Source organism: Eptatretus burgeri, chromosome 3 (genome assembly GCF_056783735.1).
Source record: "Eptatretus burgeri isolate ZD-2024b chromosome 3, Ebu_testis_v1, whole genome shotgun sequence".
NCBI classification, from domain to species: domain Eukaryota; kingdom Metazoa; phylum Chordata; class Myxini; order Myxiniformes; family Myxinidae; genus Eptatretus; species Eptatretus burgeri.
Genome location: NC_140963.1, coordinates 59,610,502 through 59,637,092, shown reverse-complemented (window position 1 = coordinate 59,637,092; position 26,591 = coordinate 59,610,502). Strand labels below are relative to the sequence as shown.

General features: G+C 45.4%; 1 protein-coding gene and 1 pseudogene across 5 annotated transcripts in view; one reads left to right on the top strand and one right to left on the bottom strand.

Moving 5' to 3' along the window:
* The window catches only part of GTF3C3 (general transcription factor IIIC subunit 3), a 185,661-nt gene that overhangs the window by 116,726 nt on the left and 42,344 nt on the right, over positions 1-26,591 (top strand). For all 5 annotated transcript variants that reach the window (XM_085873608.1, XM_085873612.1, XM_085873611.1 and 2 more), the window contains 7 exons: positions 1,268-1,459; positions 2,572-2,737; positions 3,130-3,277; positions 7,458-7,518; positions 15,001-15,101; positions 15,767-15,938; positions 22,085-22,284. In XM_085873608.1, the coding sequence (XP_085729734.1) occupies positions 1,268-1,459; positions 2,572-2,737; positions 3,130-3,277; positions 7,458-7,518; positions 15,001-15,101; positions 15,767-15,938; positions 22,085-22,284 (1,040 nt within the window). The remainder of the gene's footprint in view (positions 1-1,267; positions 1,460-2,571; positions 2,738-3,129; positions 3,278-7,457; positions 7,519-15,000; positions 15,102-15,766; positions 15,939-22,084; positions 22,285-26,591) is intronic.
* LOC147030002 (uncharacterized) lies at positions 5,020-7,196 on the bottom strand (annotated as a pseudogene).

Below are 26,591 nucleotides of genomic sequence, written 5' to 3'. Positions count from 1 at the left end.
AACTCATCCACCAAGTTTCCTCATAACCCTTCCCACAACTTCTTGAAATACAGTGCCCTCCATAAGTATCGGAATGGTGAAGTCAAATTTGTTATCACTATGGACTCAAATTTGAATTTGAGATCAAAAGATGAATATGAGGCAAGAGTACAGAAGATCAGTTTTTATTTCTTGGTACTTCTCTCTCTATCGAGTGCAGCCTGCGGCTGCTGGTTGTATCATTAGTTGGGACGCGGCTATGCCGCTGATGCAGTGTCCCCCTTACCAGTACACTGGTACTCATTTTGCCGACCTCAGAAGGATGACAGGCTGAGTCAACCTCCTGGTGTATTTTAATTCAGCGGCCAACGGGGCTTTAACTTGGGACTCTAGGATCCCAAGCCGCCACCCTAACCACTAAGCCAACACCAGGCTTTCTGCATATGTGTTTCACCATTGTAGAACAATAGCACTTTCTATGTTCAGACCTCCCAAAATTCTGCCTGCCTGATCCATGTAATGCAAGTTACCAAAGTTTAATCCATTGCCACCAACAGCAATATAGTGTTTTCAAGTTTTTATCTGTATTTTGAAACACAAACCATGTAACGACTAATAAAAAAGGAAAAAAGCTCTCAGACTACTGAGATTGTGTGAATTTTAGGTAAAATTGTTCCATGGAATATACCAGCTGTACAACACGTTGTAACTTCCCTCGACAGTTTGAACCTGTCACATACACTCCTCTTGGGAATCATAGTACTGACCCCCAGAGGACTTTCCCTTGGGGGCCATTGATTATTATCAATGCCAAGTTTAGTCGAGATTAGCCAAAAGTTTGAGGTGTTGTTGAACAACAGCACCATTCCTTATTATGTATAAACCCATTCACTGTTCTGGTATTATGAACCACGTGCCACATTGGCTATTGCTGCATGAATTCCTGACCAATGAATTCCTGAATTCATACAGTCTTTTCTTGCCTTTTGTTTGCCTAGTGGTTGCACTGGTCCTGGTTATAAGAGAGTTTCCAGCGTTGGTCCATTGTCAGCCATATGACACAGACTGATGTTTGAGACAATGGCCGACGTTTGGCCAATGGACAAAATTATGGCGGTACTGTCATTAACGGATCTGTTGTTACCTGGGCTGCTTGTGAATGTCCACTCTGAATTCTGTTTTTTGGTACTTTTTATGGCCTAGTTCAGCTGGTTGTACATGAGGTCTGTGATTAATCACCATGTAAAGTAAACCACTGGTTGTAGATGTGTTTTTGTCTCTCCTTCAGCTCCTTATGCCCACGAGCCATTCTCCACACTGGCCATGCTGTATGAGGAATGTGGAGACATGGATAAGTCTCTGCAGTTTGGGCTCATCGCTGCATACCTGAATCCCAATGACCCAGATGAGTGGGTGAAACTTGCTGAAATGTCTTTGGAACTGGACAACATCAAGCAAGCTATTTTGTGTTACTCTAAAGGTATCCATGGCTTTGGCTACCATGTTCCTTAGCTTTTTTTTTACTTGTTTGTGTTTAGCTACCTTAAAATGAGTTTTTTTTTGTTGTTGTTCCTTTCACACTTCTTTCTAATTTTATTTATTTATTTTCACAATTCTCTTTTCATTCTAATTCTTGCTTTTTCTTCTCTTTCAGCTCTTTTACTCTTTCTCTCTTTCATTATCTACCTCTCTAAGGAGAAGTGAATTCTTGCAGAATTTTTTTTTTGCAAGGCTCACCTGGATGGGCTTGAGGGTTGTGGAGTAGCACCTCAAACCAGAATCCTGTCCAGGTTTCTCCTGATGACTTCATCTTTATTCTTTACTTCTTCGGGTTCCTTCTCGTGCTGTCATTTCATTTGTAATTAAATGAGTGAATGAATAATTTTTGAGAACAAATGATATCCTTCATTAATGGAGTAAATGCAGGATTTGGGGCCATTTTATGAGTATTTCATACATTTATGTACACAATGAATTAATTGCAGAAAATAAAGAAACACACAAAGCACTTCAGTTAAATCATTTATATGTCCTGCTTGGCAGGATAGCTTAGCAGTAAGTGCACTCTCATCTGAGCTGTCGGATCTAAGTTTGAATCTTGGCCCAGCTGTAAACTGTCACCCTTGTGTTCTGCAGGCAGTGCGAAGCATCAATGTGTAATTTGTTCAGTGCCGTCCCACAGATGGACGTTAAACCGGTTGTCCTGTTTGCCAGCATTAGTTGGTGGACATTAAAGATACAACGGTTTCCTTTGCGAAGAGTAGGTGAGCTATTGCCGGTACCCTGAGCAAATTACAAATCCTACTCTCACCTGCAGGGAGCACTGCATTCGCAGCATTGCGGCACCCCTGTTCGATGCAAACCCAAAGCTACGTGCTGCATGCAAACAAGCTAGTATGTACAAATCGCACAGCTCGCAAATATATTCTTTTAAACACGTTGAGTTTGGAAACTAATGTTGAGCTTAGAGTTTGCCACTGAGCAATCTTCATCAATAACTTCTCCCCCCCCCCTCCAATTAAAGAACACTGCATTTTATGACGTGCTATCTTACTTGCTGTTGCATCACCACATAATGGTTTTTTTCTGCAGCCATTAAGTATGCACCCAGTAACATGGAGTACCTGTGGGTGCGCTCGGGTCTCTACGGGCAGCTTGGCGATCACAAGCAGGCCATGGAGGGGTATAAGCGTATACTCCAGCTGCTACCTCCCTCAAAAGGCGAAGAATACATGAAGCTTACCCGTGACATGGCAAGGTGAGGGGAATCGTGGCATTGAAAAAACAACGATTGCTCTTTTGGATGATCCATAAAATAAATAATCATGTTCAATAATGCTTTTATTTCAAAGGTAGGCACCTTTTCGTATGAAAAAATAGGAACCATTAATTATGTTAAAATTTGGAAGACACTGTAGGTGTTTGATTCAACAAAAGGATTTATAGTGAGGCCATCGGTGTCATAAAGCATTAATGGACATTCACACACGACTGAGTGTAAAGTTTCAAAAATAATTTCCTGTAAGCTTGGACCACTGTTCTAAACCTTTGTAAATTTATACAAATAGAATTGACAGTGCTGAAGCGTTAAATTCCATGGAAGGAAAGCTTTGATTGATTCAGGATGCACACTTGTATTGCCTTCGACAGAACCTTCTATGAAAGCAAAGACTTGATGTCTGCTGTTGGTCTGATGGAGGAGGCTCTTGGGAAGCACCAGAACTTGGTGACCATGGAGGATGTGCACATGGCTGCTGAGCTGTACATAGCCAGCAAGAACTACAGCAAGTGCTTTGATGTATGGACTCGGCATTGTTGTTCTTAACAGAGGAATCTATGTTTTATCTCTACCATGTCACAACAGATAAAGACCATTGAATCTTAGCATCAGGAAGAGATGTGCTTGGGCGACCTCGATCTGATCAAAAAAAATCTGTGTAACAATGAGCAGTGACTCGATAGAAGTTGTGCTCTTCTCATGAAATAAAATAAATGGGAGAATGATCTACAGTGAACAATTAGACTGTCGGCATGATATTTGCTGCATTTTGGCTTTTTTGGTGTGAGGGTGCAAAATATTTTAAGGCTTGGATTTTTCTTCTGGGGAAAATCCAGGGTGTTTAACTGGTGCTGGTTCAACTTGAGGAATGTAAACTGTTAATTAGTCTGTCCCCTGCTCAGTAGTAGATGGGGTTTGCAATCACTTGTGTGTGTCTGTCCGGGCCATAACCTTTTTACTGGTCTGAATTGCTCGCTTGTTTACAGATTTACCTAGCCGTACTGACATTGTGTATCACGATGTAGAGGTTGGAGATGCTAAGCCAATAAAACAACATCCGTACAGGATGAATCCGCGAATGTTAGCACATCTTAATGAGATAGAATTCCTGCTTGAGAATGACATCATTGAACCTAGTGACAGTGAGTGGAGTTCACCCTGCATCTTGGTACCAAAACCAGATGGCAGTTTCCATTGTTGCATTGATTTTTGATAGAAATATCTTTGATAAAACGTATATTCATTGTTCAGCTTGCAGGAGTGAAAAAGACTGGTCAGCAAATTTTACTTACTGAAGGGGTACTGGCAAATTCCTCTCACTGCATGGGCAAAGAGAATTTCAGCTTTTGTAACACCGAAGGGACTTTACCAATATAAAGTTCTTCCTTTTGGCCTTAGGAATGGCCCAGCTACATTTCAACACTTTATCAATGATCTTATTCCAGATCTTGAGGGGGTTTATGCAAATACATTGATGATGTCATCATTCATTCCATGACTTGGGATGATCACATTAGGGGTATAAGCATATACTGCACACACAATTTCGATAAAACTTCACATCTGATACCATCTGAGCTTTTGTCTTCAAATTTTCAGCAAAGCTTTATGAGAATATGGAGAAGACAAATTTATAACTTTGTTAAAAGGTCAATGGTCAGCATCACTTAAAGTCATCAATTTTCATCCAATTGACCTGAAATTCTAATTTACCATTTGAGCTTTGTCATCAAATTTTCAACATGGCTTTATTATGAGAAAATGGAGAAAAATTAACAATTTGGTCAAAAGGTCAAAGGTCAGTGTCACATATTGTCAATTTTCATTCAATTAACATGAAATTTTATGAATTAGCATATTGGTTCACCAATGAAAAGCTCAAAGCAGATTGTTTTTTTGTTTGTTTTTTTTCTCGATCAAAATGTTAAGGTCACCTGAAATTATAAACATTTTAATCTGTTTTCGTCATGTTTAGCACACAGCAGAAGACGAACAAGAAAGAAAAAAGTCTGAATACAAAGCGGACGCTGACTGGCTTTGCCTTTTCGGAATGCTTTCTAGTTTGTTGTTAAATTGCCCTCTGTTGCTACCTCTCATAATAGTGTATGTCATTGTGTAATTTGGTCAACTTTTCATATAGAATCTGGAAACTTGTAATTTTTCACTTCCTATGTTTACATTGAACACAAAAACAGCTGTATCCAATTTTTTTATTCATAAGCAGTCACCAAAATTTGAGAAATCGCCATATTTTACCCATTATACCACATTCAGAGATAAACAAATATCTGTTCAGCTAAATTTAACCCAGTAATAGGCATTATTTACGAACCCCCGAAAAGATGACAGCCAAATATGCACAAAAAGGACGTTCTGTAGTACTGAGAACATACAATTTGAATGGATGTGCAAATACAAAACACAAAGATGCTTAGGCATATATAATTATTTAGTCATCCAAGTCCTCATTTTCCTTGTCATCGCTTGAATTCTCATCAATTGCGACATTGTTGCATGTGTCCTCAGCTCCTTCACACTTGCAGAGCTCTGTACAGGCTAGATTATGTGCCTTACAAGAGCACCGTCCACTGCACTTACTGGCGACACAGGAACACTTCACAAGTTCCACCACAGCCTCCGGTGCTGCTGGAACTTTTGAGACAACTGCGACATAGTGGCTGTCCTCCAGTTATCGCCATCCCAGAGTAACAGGATCCAGGAGAATTGGTACAGCTACTAAGTCTTCCAACCATATGTTGGCTTGTAGGTGTGCGCGCAATACATGCTCAGTGATGCATCCTTGAGTCAGAGGTAGCTTCTCCACACCTTTGACGATTTGATTTATGTGCTTGCAGTATTTGCTGAGAGATGACCGTTGCTGACTGATTCAAATCATGTTTTCGGGCTTCAGTTTTTACTGTGTACATGCCCTTCAAGATCCATAGAATCATGCTATGTAGTTCATGTGGAACTACTTCTTCTGCTGAGTTTTCCAGCATTCCATTGAAAACCCATGGGTCCTTTTTGACCTGCTCAATCGATTTACGTAGCACCATGGAAGCTTCGAAGATCTTCTTCATGTTATCATGTGGGTCAGGTCTGTGTACTGCTTCTCTGACTGCTGCGTTTTGTTTGGCTTTGGAATGTATCAGCGTAGGCTTATTTGGCAATAGTGTGAACTGAACGAGTTTGACATTCTTCTCAATTTTTCTGTCGCAACCATCTCCGTGCTGTTTGGGCATTTGAAAATCTTGACCAATATTCAATATAGTGTTGTTTCATCTTCGATACATTGTCCTTTTCTGCTTCACCGATGGGTATGATTTCACCTTGTTCAATACGCTCCTGTATTTCAGCAAAAAACTCGATTTTGGCTGCTATATAGTGAACAGTTATATCACTATCATCGGTATTGCCACTGGTAGGGGTATTTGAGGAGGGTAGACTGTCTCCAGCACACTCAAGCTCATGCTTCAGAAGTTGCCACTGTTCAGTTATACACTGCTTGTGATAACAATGTCCTGTGACAGTGCATCATTGTCAGATATGATATTAGCATAGTTCACTTTCCACTCTGGGTTGTTGGAGTGTTGCACTATATCATGTATCAGAGTTCCAATATTTCCTGACCGGCATTCGTGCAAAACATCATGAACTTTGCCTTGGCAGAAAAAGCACTTACTTTTATCGTAGTTCATGGATTTTGAACGAGTGTGCCTTCCTGATACTGACAGTTCTTCAGGTTCTCCATGATGCGATGAGGTAGCTGGTCTCCCTATGGTTCGTTGAAGAAGTCTAACATCGGATGTTGCACAGGCTCGTTTATATCGCTTTTCATCACGTTTTATACGTTCTTCATTGGTGCTTGTCGCGTAGCATGTTCTGTGCCACACTACATGCTTGTCACTGAGATCACCTGCTGTCAAGTTCCCGTGTTTTTTTTTTTTTTTTTTTTTTTTTTTTTTTTTCTTTCTTCACTGAGTGTAATGAACTCGCTGTTCCCAAAACTCGCTCTCAAACGAACCGCTGTCAAAAATTTGTCGTACGTTGAATGTTCCTCAGATTGTGGTGGTTCTTTCAATTGCTCTTGTTTGGAGCTCTGACACTTTATGCATAGTTTATAGTTTATTTCTGTGCACGCCCTTTTCTTCGGGGGTTCTTCGCTCTGTGTCATGACTTATCTGCAAATAGAGAAAAAACACATAATTGATAATTTTTATGTAAAATACACTACACATATATTGTCTAAATATTCAGGATCAGGCAAAGATATCAGAGTGGTCATATGGATTAGTGTTCGGGATTATGATTATGATCATGATGTCTATTATAGATCTTCTACCGCATACACTGTGTCTGAAAATACGAAGCGAAATTTGTCATCAAAATTTTTATCGATTTTCATCACTCACTGGCTGCCATCTTGGATTTTTGTCATTAGCAATGTTTGGAAAAATTGGGAACGGCTGATTTGTAGTCCTATGTGATCTTAGGAAGTGAAAAAACACAAGTTTCCAGATTCTATATGAAAAGTTGACCATTGTATGAATTGCTACATAACAACATACACTATAAGCAGGATTTGTCTTTTTTGACTTCTGACTTTTTTTTCCTTTTTTTTTTTTTTTTTTTTTTTAGTGCTGCAGCAGCCCGCTGGCTGTTTGATTGTCCACTGTAACTGTGGGTGTCCTGTGTGCAGGTCATTGTACAGTTTGCAGGAGTGAAGTTGAATGAGGGGGCTGGTGAGGACAATACAGAGGGTAAGGGTTGGATGTTTTCTTACCTGTTTAAGCACATTTTTGTTTTGACAGGAAAAAATTTGTTTTTTCGTAAGCTGCTGGTTGCACCATTACTGGAAGCACAGCAGTGATGCTGATGCAGTGCCCCCCCTGTTTCCAGTAGGCTGGTACTCATTTTGCTGATTTTATAAGAATCACAGGCTGAGTCAGCCCACCTGGTGTTATTTAATAGCTCAAGAGCCTAAGATCTTAAGCCAGCCACCTTAACCATTAAGCCAGCACAAACCTTGATAAGAAAATAAAATTTCCCTCCACCCTCTTGTTATTCCTAAACTTGTTTGTGTCATGTCTGTGTGTTCCCCTCAGCCTTCAGTTTCTTTTTACTTTCTACTATGTGTCGTACATCTGCAACATGAGTCTTGATCCCCATAGAATAAAGTTTTATGTTTTTATCCCCCGCCGCGTGGCGGAAGGGGGATATTGTTGTCACCCAGGTCGTCCCGCTGTCCATCCGGCTGTCCGTCCGGGCGTCAACATTTATAGCTATGAGTGCGATAACTCATAAACTGTTCGCCATATCGATTTGAAATTTGAGTCACACATGTACCACCTGGAAAGGAAGAACCCCATTGATTTTGGGCGTGGCCGGATCCAAGATGGCCGACTGGGGCGGCCATCTTGAAAAAAATGTTTTTTGTAATAAATGGAAAACCGTTTATCTGATTTCAATTATTTTTGGTTACTATGTTCCTTACCCCTGGGGAACTTTTTCGAGATGATGACTGTGGTATAGCCTGCGGGCATGCAGGGCGGGGCATGATGATGGGAGGAGGGGTCGTCGTGGTCATCGTGTCTGCCAGGAATATAAGGAGTGCGCACCGCCTGAGGCGTTGTAGGGATGCCGTAGTCGCCCGGCTTGTGAGTGTGCTGAGTTCCAGTTTGATCACCTCGCGAAGGGTGGCGAGGAGCGCGTTGCAGACTTCGTAGCACGGGTGAAGCATTTGGCCATGCTTTGCAAGTTCACGGCAGAGGAGCGTCCGGCACGACTCAGAGATCGTTTTATTTCTGGGCTGCGAGACGCGAAGATGGTAGCAGCCATCCTGCGGTTGACCGACGTCACATTCGACTCGGCGGTCGGGACTGCTTCGTCTGTCGAGCAGACGCTCACGGATGTCTGCACCATCGCTGGCCAGGACGTAATGAGTAGCTCCAGCTGGGGCATGTCGGCTGGTCCCGAGGTCCACGCGGTGACCCAGATGCCGCAGGTCGCACATCCCGGAGTTCACGCAATGACCCAGGCGCCACAGGTCGCGCAGCCCGGCGTCCGCGCGATGACTCAGGTGCCGCAGGTCGCACGCGCGTCTGGCGGTGCGGGACGAGGGCGCGCACCGCAGCACGGTCGCACCGGGAGCGAGGTGGATTTCCAGGGGTGCTGGGGGTGTGGTGGTCCGCACCTGCGACGAATGTGCCCGTATAAGAACACCGTGTGTTTGCATTGTCACAAGGTGGGACATTTGAAGCGTGTGTGTCGGATGGCGGGGGCCTCCGTTGGGGTCTTGGATGACGAGGTGCGGGAGGACCCCAGTGACCTGGAGATCGGCCTGCAGCTGGGGCATGGCGATGCCGGCGGGCCGGAGCAGGAGATGCAACCACGGTTGAGTCTGTTTTCCGTTGGTCCGGAGATGACGCCGTTCATGGTGGAGGTCGAAGTGAATGGCGAGCCGACCGTGTTTTGCGTGGACACCGGAGCTGCAGTGTCGGTCATGGGCGAGCAGGCGACTCGTGATCTTCGCGATGTTCGCGTAGTCGGGACGGCCTTGTCACTGTACACGTACACCGGTGAAGCGATTGCACCGCTTGCGAGGGCCTACGTCTCAGTGCGCTACCGAGGTCGACGCGCCCGGCTCTTGGTGTTCGTGGTGCGAGGGGAGGGGCCCGCCCTTTTGGGTCGGGACTGGCTGGCGCACCTCGGGCTGGATCTCCAGTTCGTACCTCCAGGTGTGCCGGTGCTCTCTTCGATGCTTTCGTCGGGTACTGAGGGCGAGGTTCTGGCGGCGGGAGCCGCGTCGATGCAACGGGAGCGGCCGTTCGTTGCTGCCTGCAACGGTGGTGTACGGTTCGGGAGCAGCAGGAGCCGTGCCAGCTCTCGCGATGAGCTCTCGTGCGTCGGCTGCGTTCATGGTGCGAGGTGCGCCGGTGTTGTTCGGGCAGCTTCAACGGGTGGCGGTGAGCCCGTGGCGTTAAAGGAAGTCGCGAGTCACAACATCGAGTCAACAACCAAGAGACGGACTCGTGATGTGGGTTATGGGTTGCTGTTCATTGCATATTTGTTTTTCCTTGCTCTAGTGATGCAGTTTAACGTTGTTGAAATAAATGCCAACAGGTCCTGTGTGAGAGTGGGTTTGGCGGAGATCAATCGATGGGTTTTGCGGTATGGTCAATGTGATGTGGTGGCTTTGGGAGCGGTGGTGGGGAATAAAAAGGTTGGGTTGGCCTTCCATTGCCCCGGGCCGCGGGTAGTTGCTTTGTCATGTGCAGGGATTTTGCCGAAAGAACGCGCTGTACGGAAAAATGAGTTTGCAATGGTTCAAATGATGTTCTTCGTGATTTATAACGAGCCTATGGTTGAAGTGTGGTTTAAATGGAATTGCTACCGTCTAACTGCCGTGTGGGTCTCGGAGGTCGACTCGGAGCCAAGACTGGTGCGCTGGTCGGCGTTACCCCCACCTCTGGTTGCGGCAAGGTCAGACGTGCCTGGCGCCGGGGGCGCAGCTCTCTGTGTTCGCTCAAGGCCGTTTAGACGGGCATTGGAATCTCAACTGATTGTGGTGCGTGGGTTGTTATGGAGCATTGGTTGCGTCCAGCCAGCGGCGCTGTTCAGCGCCCCCATCCAAGGTCAATCGAGTCTGGCGCTGGCGCCACGGCTTCCAGACAGCGGGCTTCCGGCCTCGGAATGTTTATCTACTTCAGGTCTGCCTGGGGGAGGTGTGCCGCCTTGTGGGCCGGAGGCGTTTGATGGTGCCAGGGAGGTTTGCTCGGGAGATCGCCGCGGCCTCGCCGAAGGCCATGTCAGCATGAGCCGCCTAGGGGCGTTTCCGCTGTGTAGTGCTGCTGTGCTTCTCGCCTTGCTGCTTCATATCGGTAACTCGGTCAGAGTTTGGGAGGTGCTGTGTGCACCTCCGTCTTCGGAACCTGGCCGTGGCAGCTCCACTAGCTCGCTTCCACGCATTATATGATGTGATGTGCTGTTATACTTCGCTGTTTTCTTTTTTGTGCCTTGTCTACTGTTATACCGTAGTCCTTCGTGCTGTTTATGCTTATTATGATGGTGATCATTTAATAATCATACTTTTAGGAGGGAGGAGTGTGGTATAGCCTGCGGGCATGCAGGGCGGGGCATGATGATGGGAGGAGGGGTCGTCGTGGTCATCGTGTCTGCCAGGAATATAAGGAGTGCGCACCGCCTGAGGCGTTGTAGGGATGCCGTAGTCGCCCGGCTTGTGAGTGTGCTGAGTACGTAATAAAGGAGAGCCGCGGGCAAAGTACGCCCGCGCTCGCGCTTGTGCAACACAGCCCGGCTCGACTGTTCCCCCGCTCGTGTCTGCCTGCTAAGCATCTTCTACACGACGCCACAATGACCAAATGGTGTCTTGTTTCCAATTCACCTCCCTCATTATCTGGAATATGTATGACCTTTTTCATTCAATGGCGGGGAGTCCCCATCTCTGATGGTATATTTAGTTTGTTCTGATGCATTTATATTTCTTGGATTAAATTTTTTCCCCCTTTTTTTTTTTTTTTTTTTTTTTTAGCCTCACCCTTAAGGGGATGCAAGATGATTGGTGTGTGTGTGTGTGTGTTCGTGTGTGTGTGTGTGTGTTCGTGTGTGTGTGTGTGTGTGTGTGTGTGTGTGTTCGTGTGTGTATATTATATTGTTACAGCTGTGGAAATTCGCAGAACACCATAAAGGTCTTTAGTTCAGTTATATTGCTAAGTCCGTGTTCAGTTAGATTTCCCCACCGTTGTTTAATGGGAATTATAATTTTCCGTGTGGACAGGGCCGTGATCTTTGAGTTAGCCGTTATTCTTTGCTATCGTTATTTTGGTCCAACCACCTCCACCACCAACATCGCTCTCAACAACCGCTTCAGACCAACCGCCTTTTCACCACCACAACCACACCTGCCTCTCAACAAACCACGCCATCCTCACTACTTCGCCAGCAACTGTCAACATCTCCGCTCCACAAACATCGCCTCGCCTTCGTCTCCGAAACGACGCCAACTTTGCGCCAGCAGCGGCGAGATCCGATCAAATGGCATCGCTGCAGGCGGAGGCAAGGGTTCTCTCGCCGTGCAGCACCAATGATTTCCACAACGTCCGCTTTGTGCGCAGAGGTCAGAGGTCGGAGGCAAGGGTTCTCTCGCCATGCAGCGCCGATTATTTCCACAATGTCCGCTCTCCGCTCAGAGGTCGGAGGCAAGGGTTCTCTCGCCATGCAGCGCCGATGATTTCCACAATGTCCGCTCTCCGCTCAGAGGTCGGAGGCAAGGGTTCTCTCGCCATGCAGCGCCGATGATTTCCACAACGTCCGCTTTCTGCGCAGAGGTCGGAGGTCAGAGGTGAAAGTGTGGAGATCAGATCTCGTCTCACCAGCCCTATAAAAGGCCGCGCAGAGCGCCAGTTCAACCAGTCTGGAGGGGGTCTGGAAGAGAGTCGAGTCGATCCGAGGGAGAAGCGGTCGGGATCTGGAACGGTGTGAGGAGCGGAGCTCGAGTCCAGTGGAAGTCCGGGTTTGCCGAGGAGACAGAGCGGGGAACACATCAGGCTGGCCATGCCATGCATGACGGCGCGTTCGTGTGGGACGTGGAGAGGTTGCCAGCCAGCAGCGAACGGTCCGAGGTAATCGGGCTTCAGGACAGTCCAAGCAGCGCGAGGGACGGACGGGCTCTTAAAGAGAGCATCAACTCGGAAAGAGCATAAGGCCCATTCGTTCCTCTGAGGCGTTGCCTGCTGGGCCCGAATCACCGGGCCGTCAGACGAGGCCTGGGCCGGACCACGGTTACGCTCGCTGCCATGGGGAAGGAGTGTCGTGGGTCGCCCCAGCGAGGAAGGTAACCTGCACAGTCTCGTGGGACTCGTTCGGTATGCCAAGTCCCGCGCCATAAAGGCCTATGGGCCCGGCCTGACCCCCTTATCTATGAGGGTGGTCTTTTCTTTGTGTGAATGATGTGGCGCCGAGTCCCGACAAGTAGAACTGTTAAGTGCCTGTGAATAATAACCTGAGTGGGTTGTAGTGTTTTTACCTTGCTCGTGTCTTTTCCCCCTTCCCCCATTGATTGCATGGCTGTATATGTGCATCTGTGTAAAATAATAAATGTGCTTATGTGAATGTTAACCCGTTTGTCGTCTTTTTTTTTTCCCCCAAATTGAACTGCTATCTTGCTTTCGGAATACTAGTTGGTTTTTGAATACCGATCATAGAATCGAGTCCGACGAGGTCTGGCGATTAATACCCTCTCGGTTATCCCAGAACGGAACGAACTGCTTAAGCGGTTCGTGTCCAAACAGGCCTTCGCCGAGGTACGGTCCCTCGGTAGGTTACCCGCGCGAATACTTGGGTATATCGATATTTGGCGATTGACCCTGTCGCGCGCGGGTAGAATACGGACTGGGCCATGGTGGGATTAAAAACCCACCCGTGACTGGTTTCTGACGTTGTTCCAGAAAGTCACGACTGAATTGTCCATTTGGTGGGCGAGCGGCCGTTATTAGTTAACGCGGTCACTCGCACGCCGGGCGGGCGAATATTCGTAACAATATATTTTCGCTTTAAACATGTCTGTAAATAGGGACTCCCCATGTATAATATTTTATTGATAACTCGTGTCATAGGTCACGTGGTATGGGAGCCATATTGGATTGAAGTTAAAAAAAAATTGGACGGCGTCTTCTCAGAAACTGCTCAATGAAAAAAAAAATTGAAACGGCACATGTCATCAATTCCCCATTGAGTATACAATGTGACAACGATGATGTCATCGATGAGGTGGTATTCCATGTGAAGACCAAAATTTGTTGAATTGAAATCCTTATCCCAAAAATCCGAAACTTCATATATCTGATCTATGACCCGATGTGAGTGAAGAATTAAATTTATTACGCCATAACCTATGTCAAACTATTGACATCATAGCGTGCATGGATGATATGTGTATATGGGCCATAATAGTAGTGTGTTCAGCTAACAATTTTTGTTCAAAATGAATGCGCGAGGCACAACTATGCGCTCTCTACGAGTGCTGTTCTAGTTTTTATATGTACTTTCTATGGCTCTCTCTATTTCAGGAATATCTTCAGAAATGTTTCCGTTTGTTTGTGATTGAAAATTCTAATGGATGTTAAAACTCGGAACCATTTATTTCCTCTGCCACTGAAGGTGAAGGAGGTTATGTTTTCACCCATCTCTCTCTTTCTCTTTTTCTCTTTCTCTCTTTCTCTCTTTTTTTTCTCACTCTTTCTGCAGGATATATCAAAAAGTTGTGGACGTATTTGGATGAAACTTGGTGGACACATTGTGTGTGTAGCAAGGAAGAACTGATTAGGTTTTGGTGAAGATCCAGATCTGGTTCTGACTACTATATTTTTTTAAGTGATTCTTCACCATTGAGAGATAGGGCGAAAAACTATATGTTACACGATATCTCAAAGTTTTGGATGGATTCGGATGAAACTTGTTGGACAGGTTTGGTGTGTGATAAGGAAGAAATGATTCGATTTTGCTGAAGATCCGAATCTGGATATGAGAATTATTTAAATTCTTTTAAGTGATTCATTACCATTGAGAGATAGGGCCAAAAAAGAAATATAGCATGATATTTCAAAAATGTATTGGGCCCGATATGTTCTTATGGATCAGGCATTGCGTGGCAAAGGTAATGCGCTCCACCGAGTGCTATCGTGTGGTGGAAGTATTTCTCGTTTTGAAATGATATTGGTTTAATTTTTTTTTCCAAATTTGTCCATCAGGGTAACCCATTGTGCTTGGAAAAGTTAATGGAAATCGACACTGGAGCTGCAGATCGGCCATCCCAAATGATCAGGAATATAATAGATCTGCGTATTTAGGGTGAAATGGAGATTAAAACAATCCAAATTTTTCCTTTCATTTTGTAAAAAGAGGTCATTTGGCATTGCAGTTGAAATATAATAAAATGATGTTTCATACAAAAGTTTTCCTTGCGTCTTGTTCTTTCTTCCAATTCTGTTTCAAAAACAGAGTTGTTTTTTGCAGCGTGTTGTTGCAGCAAATTTCTGCCTTAATCTTAAGGGATCACTGCATCAGCAGCACATCCAGAAATGATTTGCTGAGCAACCTGGTGAAACATATGTGAAAAATAATGTATTTTCATTTTAGCTGTTCACGTACTTTTTTTTTATGATAAAAAGATATTGATTGAAGACAAGTATTGTCTACATAAATACATTCTGTTGTGATTTTAGGAACAATTGTGATTTGTGAACCATCCATTGACACTCCCATTGATGTGAAAGCAAAACTAATCGTCTGCCTGATCCACAAGAAGATGCTTCAACCAGTTAAGGTAAAAGTTATGGTTGACATATATATATATATATATATATATATATATATATATATATATATATATATATATATATATATATATATATATATATATATATATATATATATATATATAGTTATAGGGGAAGATCAATTTCTAAACTGAAGGCACCAAATAGTGAAGCTGCCCAGTAGGCAAATCCCAGTTCGGACTTTTCTACCACCGAGTGGTCTCCATCCGGGACTGTGTAGTCACTGTGTGCCTAGTTTTAAGTGTCATCCCAGGAGGAAGAAGGCATCATCTAACTGCAATTGACAGATGAGGCGTAACATCGTTTTCCTTGATAAATTGTGTTTTTCTTGCTAAATGATGTTAGGTCAGGTCTCGCTAAATAGTAGTGCCTTCAGTTTTGAATTTTGGCCATATAGCGATGTTTGGGCTGCCATGTACTTTGGGCATAAAGCCCATGCATTTTCAGTTTAAGAGCTAATGTAAATTAGATGCAGTATCAGGAATCATTAGCAAGTGTCGTAGTTACGAAAGATAATGGGTTTTCAGGAGGTAGTTGTCCAGAATTTGTGACATTTACACATTTGTTGTACCCATCAGTCACACTACGCCCACTCCTTCCTTTGTGAACTGTATACTCTGCTCTTCTTTGTTGGATTTGCATCTGATAACAGCAACTGGTAGCTTGGCTCATGGAGCAGAGCGTGGAGGAGGTGGGAGACCTGTACCTTGATGTGGCTGAGAGTTTCATGGAGACTGGCGAGTATGAAGAAGCCCTCCCTCTTTTGAGTTGCCTTGTTTGCTCAGAGCAGTACAACCTGGCTGCCGTGTGGCTGCGCCATGCAGGTAAAGCTTTTACTTGGTTAAAGAGGGTCTATTTGTTTTGTTTGCCTTTTTATGACTTACCTATGTTTTCACATTCCATCTTTGCTTGTGTTTCTGGACTCGCCCTGCATGTGCCGGATACAAACTCAAAAGAAAGCGGGTGGTTCAATTCCAATTAAGACCTGCATTAGCTTCCTGCTCATCTCCTTTCACTCTACTCCCTGCAATTCATAGTCTTTTTCTTTCACAGTTTTCAGAAAGCACCACATTGAAAGGTTCAGTTAGATGCTTGCATCATATCGTGTGCGTGGGAATTTTTTGGGTTTATTGAACGTACGAGAGCTGATCAATATGTACAGGTAGTGGACAAAAAATGGAAACGCCAATGTAAAGTCACTTAATAGGGCATTGGGCCACTATATGTGGCCAGTACGTGCCATGGCATTAAGTCCACCAGCATCTAGAATTCTGCAGGAGGGATGCAGAACCATTCTTCCATGAGGAAGTCAATGAACTCACACCTCTTTCAATGGAGGTGGAAAATGCTGTCTCAGGCATCATTGCAGAATGTCCCATAAATTCTCGATTGGGTTCAGACCTGGTGACTGAGAAGGCCATGACGTATGAATAACATCAGTGGCATGAAATTATCAAACCATTGGGTGACCACACATGCTCTGTGGATGGGGGTATTGTCATCTGGGAAGATACCGCTCCTGGCAGGAAAGAAATGCTGAAACATGGGGTGAAGATGATCACTCGTACCATTGAGTAGCGATTGTCATTGACCTTGCCTTCTAAGGGAATGACAGCACCCAAACCATACCAGGAAAATGTGCCCCTCAACATTACAGAACCACCAGAACCCTTCAGTGTTGGAACCCAGCACTCAGGGTTGTAGAGTTCTTTCGGTTGGTGCCACACGTGCAATCATCTGTTTGTCGAGAACATGGTGAAGGACGATTTATCTGACCATATCACGTTTCTCCACTGCTCGGTCGGCCATTGCTTGTACTCTTTGCCCCACTGGACTCGCAAACGTGCAGTGCCACGTGTGATGAGCGGTTTGTGCACTGCGACCCGACTATGGTATTCCGCTCTGTGAAGTTTTCATCGGACTATTTTTAGCTCACCTGGACTTTAGTCAGGTGAGCTTATGCGATCGAGCAGTGTCTGTCGGTGAGTGAGTGAGTCAGTCAGTCAGTCCAGAAACACTTCAGTCATTATCGCTTGAACCAAACACACGATTTTGATGAAACTTGGTGACAAGCTTCATATATGATGCCTAACGAAGGTGTATTGACCACATCAAAATCTGTGCTCATTAAGGGTGTCTACGGAGGGAGGGGGTTTCTCCCCCTTCCCCGCTCCCCACCCCCCAAATAGGTATTTCCTCTCTTCTCCAAAATTGCACACACGATTATGATAAAACTTGACCACAACCTTCATCACTCATTACATACCAAAGTTTATTGACAGCATCAAAAAATCTGCACTCATTAAGGGGGTCTATGGAGGTGGGTGGGGGTTGAACCCCCCCAAAATAGGTATTTGCTCTCTCCTCTGAAACTACACACATGATTTCGATGAAACTTGACCACAACATTCTTCACCCATGAGATACCAAAGTTTATTGCCAGTATCAAAATCTGCGCTTATTAAATGCAGTTTTTACAGTTTCATCTTTCTTTCTATAAATAATGGGATTGGTTGACCTGATGAATGTGGCCTCCATTGCATGAAGGTAAGCTAAACTGCGTCCTCCACACAGGATTTTTTTTAGCTCACCTTCGTGCAATGGAGGCCACATTGATCAAGTCAACCAATCCCATTCTTTGTCGACAGAAATAATTTGTCTGAATTTTTTAATCTATTTTGACTATGATGGCTTGACTGTGTGACAACTCTACCACGGTCAACATTGAGTCATCATGAAAACCATCACCCCCCCCCCAACTAGCCCTCAGCTAATTAACATTATGTGTCTGCCGGTACTTTGGTGATTCATCTCCGCCTAATCATTATTTATGATGGTTCACTTCACAATAAGTTGAATGGCACAATTTGTGAGTCAATCACGTGTTCTGAGGTCGTATTCCTGGCAGAACCTCCGGCAGGTGTCTACATATGATTTAGTGTCATACCACAGAGCCACCACTTTTGTCTTCTGCTTCACTGTCAATGGCACAGTTGAGCTATGGGGCAAGAAATCCCAGGGAACAAATACCATAATGACAACACCAAACCATGAAAAAGAAAACGGTATATATTCAGGTCAAACAACAGCATCAGGTCAAAAAACAAAGAAATGGCAGGAAGTCAAAATTGTCTCAATCTTTTTGAAACACCCTGTATGATTTTTTTATTCTATGAAGCTACAATACACGTCCAGGAAGCGGGTCATGTTCGCGGCTCGTGGAAGATATGTTTTTTGAATACATACAGTATTGTCCAGTACGTGCATCCATCTGCTTTGTGCGTGGCTTGTGGAAGATATGTTTTAGAACTATGTTCTGCTCATGGCTCGTGCAAAAATAAAAAATCTCCGCGAAAACCATGAATATGTGGGGCAATTTCCCGCGAATGTAGGAGAGTGTCGCAAATGATCAACCGCGAATACGCGGAACCCGTGAATGTTGGAACCGCGAATGTCGGGGTCCGGGTGTATATCGGTGATGCAGTGCCCCTGTTACCAATAAGCTGGTATTCTTTTTGCCAACCTCAGAAGGATGACGGGCAGAGTCAACCCACCTGGTGTTACCTCAACGGCCCGACAGGGGCTTTAACTCAAGATCCGAAGATCTTGAGCCAATCACCTTAACTGTGAAGCCAGCCAGCATCAGGCTTTCCCAAATGTAGTGTTAAGTAATCATATGTGTGCCGTCCCTCGGTTAGACGTTAAACTCGGTTGGGGGGGGGGGGGTAGGGGGATGAATAGCATAACCCAACTTGTAAAATTTTAATTTGGTTGACCACAAAGCACATGGTAGTTAATAATCTGATGTCACATAATGAAAATTTAGAGGATCTACTTCTTTATGTATTTGGTTCTTCTTTTTTTTTTTTACCTCCACCACCGAAGGTGAAGGAGGTTTTATTTTCACCCCTTTCTGTCTATTTGTCTGTCTGCTTATGTGCAGGATATCTCAAAAAGTTGTGGACGGATTCAGATGAAATTGTGTGAACAGGTTTGATGGGTGACAAAGACGAACTGATTAGATTTTGGTGAAGATCCGGATCCGGATCTGACTACTAGTATTTTTAAAGTGATTCTTCACCATTGAGAGTTTGGGCCAAAAACGATATATATCACGATATCTCAAAACGTTGTGGACTGATTCGCATGAAACTTGGTGGACACGTTTTGTGTGTGGCAAGAACAAATGTATTCGATTCTGGTGAAGACCTGAATCTGAATCTGGATACAAGAATTATTTATTTTTTCAAGTGATTCTTCACCATTGAGAGATAGGGCCAAAAACGATGCATTGGGCCGGATATGTTCTCGTGGATCAGGCATTGCATGGCGGATGTATGTGCTCTACCAAGTGCCCTTCTAGTTTATTCTTTTAATAGTCTGATGTGCTGTATGTAATTGACATGTGCGTAATGCGCTTTTTGATTTGTTGAAACACTCATTTATTTCTCCACTGTCTCGTTTAGATTAAATTCCTTTGTATGCTTACTCATACCAACCTTTACTGGTCCCCAAGTCATCCTTTTGAAAGGTGGAACCATGAGGCGAGGTCAGTGCTGGCTTGATTGACGCCTCCCCTCCCAGGGCTATAATGCTCTGGGCCATTGTCCTCTCCCTCCTCCACTGTACTCCAGCATGTTTCAAGTGCTAACCACCATGGTACAGAGGTGGCAGACTGAAGCTCCAGACCACTGGAGTGGATGTCTGTAGCAGTTTGGGACTGTGAAACCATCCATTGGTTCACATGCGGGCCCTTGCGACGAATTCCGTCCCAGCGTCCAGATCCAGTCCATCGGATCTGTGCTACTGGCGTGGCAGGCAAGACCATCTGCCCGTAGGAGTACGGGGCACTCTGCTCACTGACATTGCAGGATGGCGGTGTCAAGCACACAATGACCCAGCGGATAACAACGTACGGCTAGCCTAACCCAGGTCAGGAACGTGAAGTTGCCGATGGAATGCCCGTCGTCGACCCCAACAGGTTCCCTTGAGAGGGCCATGCCATACGCAGTGAGTTGCAAGCACCGTTGAGAAATTCTGAGGGAGGGGAGTAGGACCTGTGTCGACGGGGTACTCCCTTCTGGGACATAGTGGTAGTACCGCATGTCCTACATGAAGGACCCGTCTCCACGAGTCCAGCTGTACCACCCCCTGGTCACTGCATGCAGTGGACCAGAGGATGGGAGGCAGGCCGCAGCTCGAGACGCCACGTGACTGGAGACACATGTCGGTAACAGGAGTACCTGAATTGCTGTCCCAAAGTGCCAGTTGTCTAAAAGTCATTGTATGGATTTGTATTTTCTTGGAGACTCTTTTTATTAATTTTTTTTTTTTTTGCACTTTATTAATGGAAAAAATGACATACTTCGATCATCTGAGAGTCAAACACTTATTTTTTCCATGCTTTTGTAGCTCGAGGCTGGGAGCATTATGTGTTTGGGTTGTCTCTTGCAGTGTCATTTGTTACCACAATAACTTTACCATAAATAACTTGCACGGATTTCAAGCAAGCTTAGCATATCAATGGACTGTAATACAAGGATGAACTGATTTGACTTTGGGTTAAACATGTCGATGAGCTCAGATCAGATGCTCGATAAAATAATTTTGCAGACCATAAGTTCAATTACAAGCATCTGATGTTCTCTCTTCCACTTATCTCTCATGTGACCTTTAACTGAGATCAAATGTAAAGGCCGTGTCGCACATTGACGTTTTAGCCAGCATATGCCGACGTATGAAAAAATTGGCGAATACGCTGGCACACGTCGAATACGTTATGGGTAAGTTTTGTATACGTTAAGAGCACACTGGCATACGTCGCAGTACGCCGAGCTCGTCGACAAATTTTAAGCATGCTCAAAATTTTCCGACGTGCTCGGCGTATGACTCGCACGTTCTGCATATGCTGGCCATAAGTTGAAGGCACTTTATGCAATCGTTGACACACGTTACTTGTAAGTTACTCATAAGTCGAAAAACGTCGAGGTAATGTCTCGCGTACCCGAAACTTATTTCTAACCTATGAGTAACGTGCTTTGAACCTATGTGTAACGTATCTCCAACGCATATTGACGTATGTAGACGTATTTGACGTCTTCCGGACGACCACAGAACGTACTGAACTTGTTTCTAACTTACAGCTACCGTATAATGGCGTATTGGCAGCGTTTAGGGGAATTGGTATATAAAAATGGGTTTCACAGGAGGAACCCGTCAGTGTTCCAGACTCCATGTTGAGTAGATGTCCATGTCAGTAGTATCAGTAGTAGTATTAGGTGAGCGTGTCAGTAGTAATAGTTGTAGTAGTAGGTCCATGTCAGTAGTAGTAGGTGAGCGTCATGGGGAGGGTGTGGATGATGATGGATCCTCCTTGCGTCCGCATCCACGGCCACGGCCAGGAGACTTCTTTGCAGCATTCTTCGAAGTTTTCTTCGGCATGACAGTGATGTTGATACTTCGATGTCTAGTGCGGTTATGATTTGAATCGTTGAGCGGCAGCCTTTTAATAGGCTATGCCACGTGATCGTCGGCGATACGCTTCCACGCGCTATGCATAAGTTAGACTATCGTTGGGCATAAGTTGTGAACGCCGACAACACGCTAAGCATTCGTTGGTATAAGTTATCGAAATGTTCTTTGTACGTTACTAATACGTTATGCATACATCTAACTCGTTATGAATATGCCCAAAACTGAAAAAAACATCAATAGTTCAGCGTACGCCAGCGTTTTACATAAATTTTGATACGTTGCCATACGCTGACTAAAACGTCAAGGTGTGACATGGCCCTAATGGTGGGTTGACATTTAACATGGCCTTCTAACAATTGACAGATTTTTACTTCCAACAATTGTAACAGATTCCATAAAGTGCAGAGTTTAACCTCTTCATCTTAATGTTGTCTATTTTTGCAGTTTTTATCTTTCTTTGAATAGTTTCAGTTGCTTGCTTTTCCGGTGGATGCAGAATGTCTGAATTCTTTGGGGTTGACCGAACGTGCAGCACAAAGCTACACACGAGTCGTAAAAATGGCACCCTCTCACCTGGGTGCACGAATCACACTTTCCGCCCTACAGCAGCAACTTGGTCAGCCTGACAAGGCTCTGCAAGCTCTACAGCCTCCTTCAGGCCAGGGACTACTGGACATTGAAGATAATGTCTCACAGGTGTGGCATATTTGTTGCTTTGGATAGATCTTGATCAGTAAGATATTAAAACGATTGAACTCGTTTGCCCCTAATTTATCTGTTTTAAAACTAGGATTCTATTACCTCCACCACTGAAGGTGGACAAAGGTTCTATTTTCAACCCTGTCTTTCTTTGTTTGTCTATGAGCAGGATATCTCAAAAAGCTATGGATTTGGATGAAATTTGGTGGACAGGTTGGGTGTGTGACACGGACCAATTGATTAGATTTTGGTGAAGATGCGGATTCGAGAATTTTCAGTGATTCTTCACCATTGAAAGATGGGGCCAAAAACGATATGTAGCATGATATTTCAAAAAGTTTTGCACGAGTTGTGGCAAAACTTGATGAATGAGTTGGTAGGTGACAAGAACAAGCCGATTATATTTTGGTTCTGGTCCGGATGCAGATCGGCATACAAGTGGAACAAAAAACGTACTGTTCAGCCTGGTGGAAGTATGCATTCTACTGAGTGTTGTTCAAGTTAATCCTGTATCTGTCTGAGTGTAAACTTGATGCCTATCAGGTCTCTCACACATTAATGCAGCTGTGGCCAATTATGCCAACTAATCAAACAAACTGTTTTTTATGGGAATGTAAAAATTCCCCACTGATTTATAGTACAACTAACAGGCTACTCAGCAGGCCGAGGCCTGTTATAAACTTCAACCTTTTTTTCACAGCAATTTAAAAATGTTCAACCTTCCCACATACTTGCTTACAAATACTTTTCTCCCAGTCTGCTTTCCATTCTGCCACCCCTTCATATCTGGTTGACTCGTAAACTCATGCCTCATCCACCATCATGTTCTTATAGCACCGTCTTTGTGCCTTTTAATCATCATTGCCATCCGAATCTTGATGTCTGTCTTTATCTCACCACCATTACAATCCTTTAATTAAACCCTTTTAGTTCTGTATGTGGGACTAGGGTGATGAACCTCCTCACATCAGTACTGTCCCCATTTACTTGTCCATCCACCCCTTCCTCCATGCCCTTCCCCATCCTTCCTTCCGTCACACCCTGCCCCCTCCTTGTTTCCAAAACACCTCGACGCTCTGCTTCCTTCACTTTTCTGGCTCCTCCTTGCTAACTTCACTTCCAGCCCTCCTTACTTCCTCCATGCCCTATGGCCTACATCTTCCTTGCTTCCTCTGCACCGCGTCTCTTGTCCTCCCCCTGCGGCCCGGCCTCTCTCTTCTCCCCCCCCCCTGCGTCCCGGCCTCTTTCTCTTCTCGTCCCCCTGCGTCCCGGCCTCTTTCTCTTCTCGTCCCCCTGCGTCCCGGCCTCTCTCTTCTCCTCCCCCTGCGTCCCGGCCTCTCTCTTCTCCTCCCCCTGCGTCCCGGCCTCTCCCTTGTCCCCTTCCTGCGTCCCGGCCTCTCTCTTCTCCTCCACCTGCGTCCCGACCCCTCTTTTGCTCCCCCCTGCGTCCCGACCCCTCTCTTTCTTCCCCCTGCGTCCCGGCCCCTCTCTTTCTCTCCGCTGCGTCCCGACCCCTCTCTTTCTCCCCCATGCGTCCCGACCCCTCTCTTTCTCCCCCCTGCGTCCTGACCCCTCTCTTTCTCTCCCCTGCGTCCCGACCCCTCTCTTTCTCCCTGATTCTGATTCTGCGACAAACCCAGATGGTATCGGTGCATGTGTCCTAAAAACCTACTCTAATGCTCTTGCTCATCCTCTCTCTCTCTCTTCTGTTCACTGGGTCATTCTCTCTTGGTCAGTTTCTGTCTGTCTGGAAGTTGGCTCCCATTGGTGCAATACCCAAACTTGGTGCAAAAACATGTCGTCTTAACTACAGGCTTATTAGCTTGCTTCCAATTACAAGCAAGGTCATGTAATCTATCAGTGCAGCTGAAATCAAAACCTCCTTTTCTTCAACAGCCTGATCTCAGATCATCAATTCGGTTTCAGAACAGCTTCTACTCTCCCAACAATGAATGGAAACCTTCAACCCCAGGCATGAGGTCAAGCAAGGCCACCACTCTGGATATATATATATATATATATATATATATATATATATATATATATATATATATATATATATATATATATATATATATATATATATTGTTGCGGATTCGCACCCGCCGGCGTGCGAACGGCCACGTAACTCGAATCGCGGCACGTCGCCCACCGGACGGACAATCCCGTCGTGACCCTCTCGGACTAACGCCGGGAACTAGTCACGGGTGGACCTTTCGGCCTCACCACGATCGTGCCAATCGGCCCCCGCGTGGGATAGGGTTGCTCGCCAAATTCGACCTACCTAAGTACCCACACGGAGGGTAGACCGGGCGATCGCACCTCGCCGCAGGTCGACTTCGGACACAGGCCACTTTAAGCGACCCGTTCCGTACTATCGGGATAACCGAGCGGTGTTATCGTCGGCCTCGACGGTTCGATTAATTATCGGGCGTTTTAGCCCACGACCAACCCTTTACGTGAAGTAAGATGGAGATTCAATAAAGGAAAAGACGAAGCGAAACGGGAAAACAGTTCAACATGAAGCACATTTATTTCGCGATGAACGGAAAGCACACATATACAATTACACCAAAAGCAAATGTAAAAGAAGAAGAAACACAATAATACACAAAAAGCAAATGCAACAATGCAGATCTAACCGACTACCGAGCACACGGCAACACTTATACAGTTTTACTTCACAGACGGCGCCGACAACACATACACTCAAAGCAAAAGAAAAGGACCACCCTCAAGGATGAGGGGGGTAGGCGGGCCTGGGGCCGAGACCGCGTCGGGCCTACCCGTCTGATGATGAGCTGCAAGATGGCGGTGGCGCCCCGACTCCGCGGGCCTCGCGGACAGTGTCTGGTAGGGGGGGAACGGGGCCCCCTTCTCGCACTATCTCAGCGCGGGGGGAAACAGGAGGGGGTTGTTGATGCTCGGGGGAAGGAGGATATCTCCCTGTCTCGCGTCCCGCGACGAGCGTCTCCACCACGACCTCAGTCGCGCCGCCGGCTTCTCCCTCCGCAGCTCCCCGACTCCGACACGAGCACCCCCTCGACCGCCTTCGCCGCCGCCACCTCTCCACAGCTCCGTCCAACCACCTTCTCCGACTCCTCTCTTGACTCGTCCCAACTCTTCACTGACTCCGAACTCTTAACTGCTTTGACTGACGAACGCAGCCCCTTATATGCCCCGTGGCCTCGCTCCTTCACCTTCGACCCTTTACCTCCGACCCTTCACCCCTAACTGGCTCCCCATTGGACCGAGGAAAAGTGGGCGTGAATGCTTTTTGATCCATGAATTTGCATATTGCGATATTACTCCAACGCACCTGGAGGCGGGGCCAAATCGCCCCACGCTCGCCGATAGGACGGAACAGAAGTGGGCGTGAGTCGTTTTTGATACGTTTTCTTCGGAAAGGCCGGCGCTTTTGCACCCCTGCTCGGTGCGCGCCCTGCACGAGTCCAGTATCGGTGCCCACAAGCGGCGCGGAAATGGCGGCGATGCGATGGTTGCGAGAGCGAGATGTGACGGTAAAGGTCGTGGCTGTTGGCGTTGTTGTTGTTGTGAAGCGGCGTTGCGGCTGGTGGTTGTTGTGTGATGGCTGTTGAGACGTGGTTGGTGGTGGTAGTAATGGCGGCTGGTCCAAAATAAAGATAGTAAAAGAAAAACGGCTATCTAGAAGGGTCGCAGCCCGAATGAATGACATTTATTCCCTCGAAACAACGGGTTTGGGCCTAACTACACATATACTTACAGAGATATCTCACCTAAGGGACCTGAATGGTGGTTTGCGAATTTCGTCAACCACAACAATATATATATATATATATATATATATATATATATATATATATATATATATATATATATATATATATATATATATATATATATATATATATATATATATATATATATATATATATATATATATATATATATATATATATATATATATATATCGAACTTTTGATACAGTCTGGCATCCTGCCTTGATCTCCAAACTCTCTGCTTATGGCATCCAAGCTTACTTCCTCTCATAGATCACTGACTTGCTCCACTCACATATTCAATGTGTCACTCTTAAAGGGATCCTCTCATCTCCTCTCTCCTGTCAAGGCTGGAGTTCCCCAAGGCATTGTCTTGGGCCTAGTCTTGTTCCTCATATTAATCATTGATCTTTCTGATTCCCTGGAAAATACTGCCTATCTCTTTGTTGATCATTCCACCCTCTGCCATATAATTTCTCATCTTTCAAGGAGGCAAGCAGCAGCTCCTTCCCTCTCTGCAGACCTTGCTGGAATCAGGAGCTT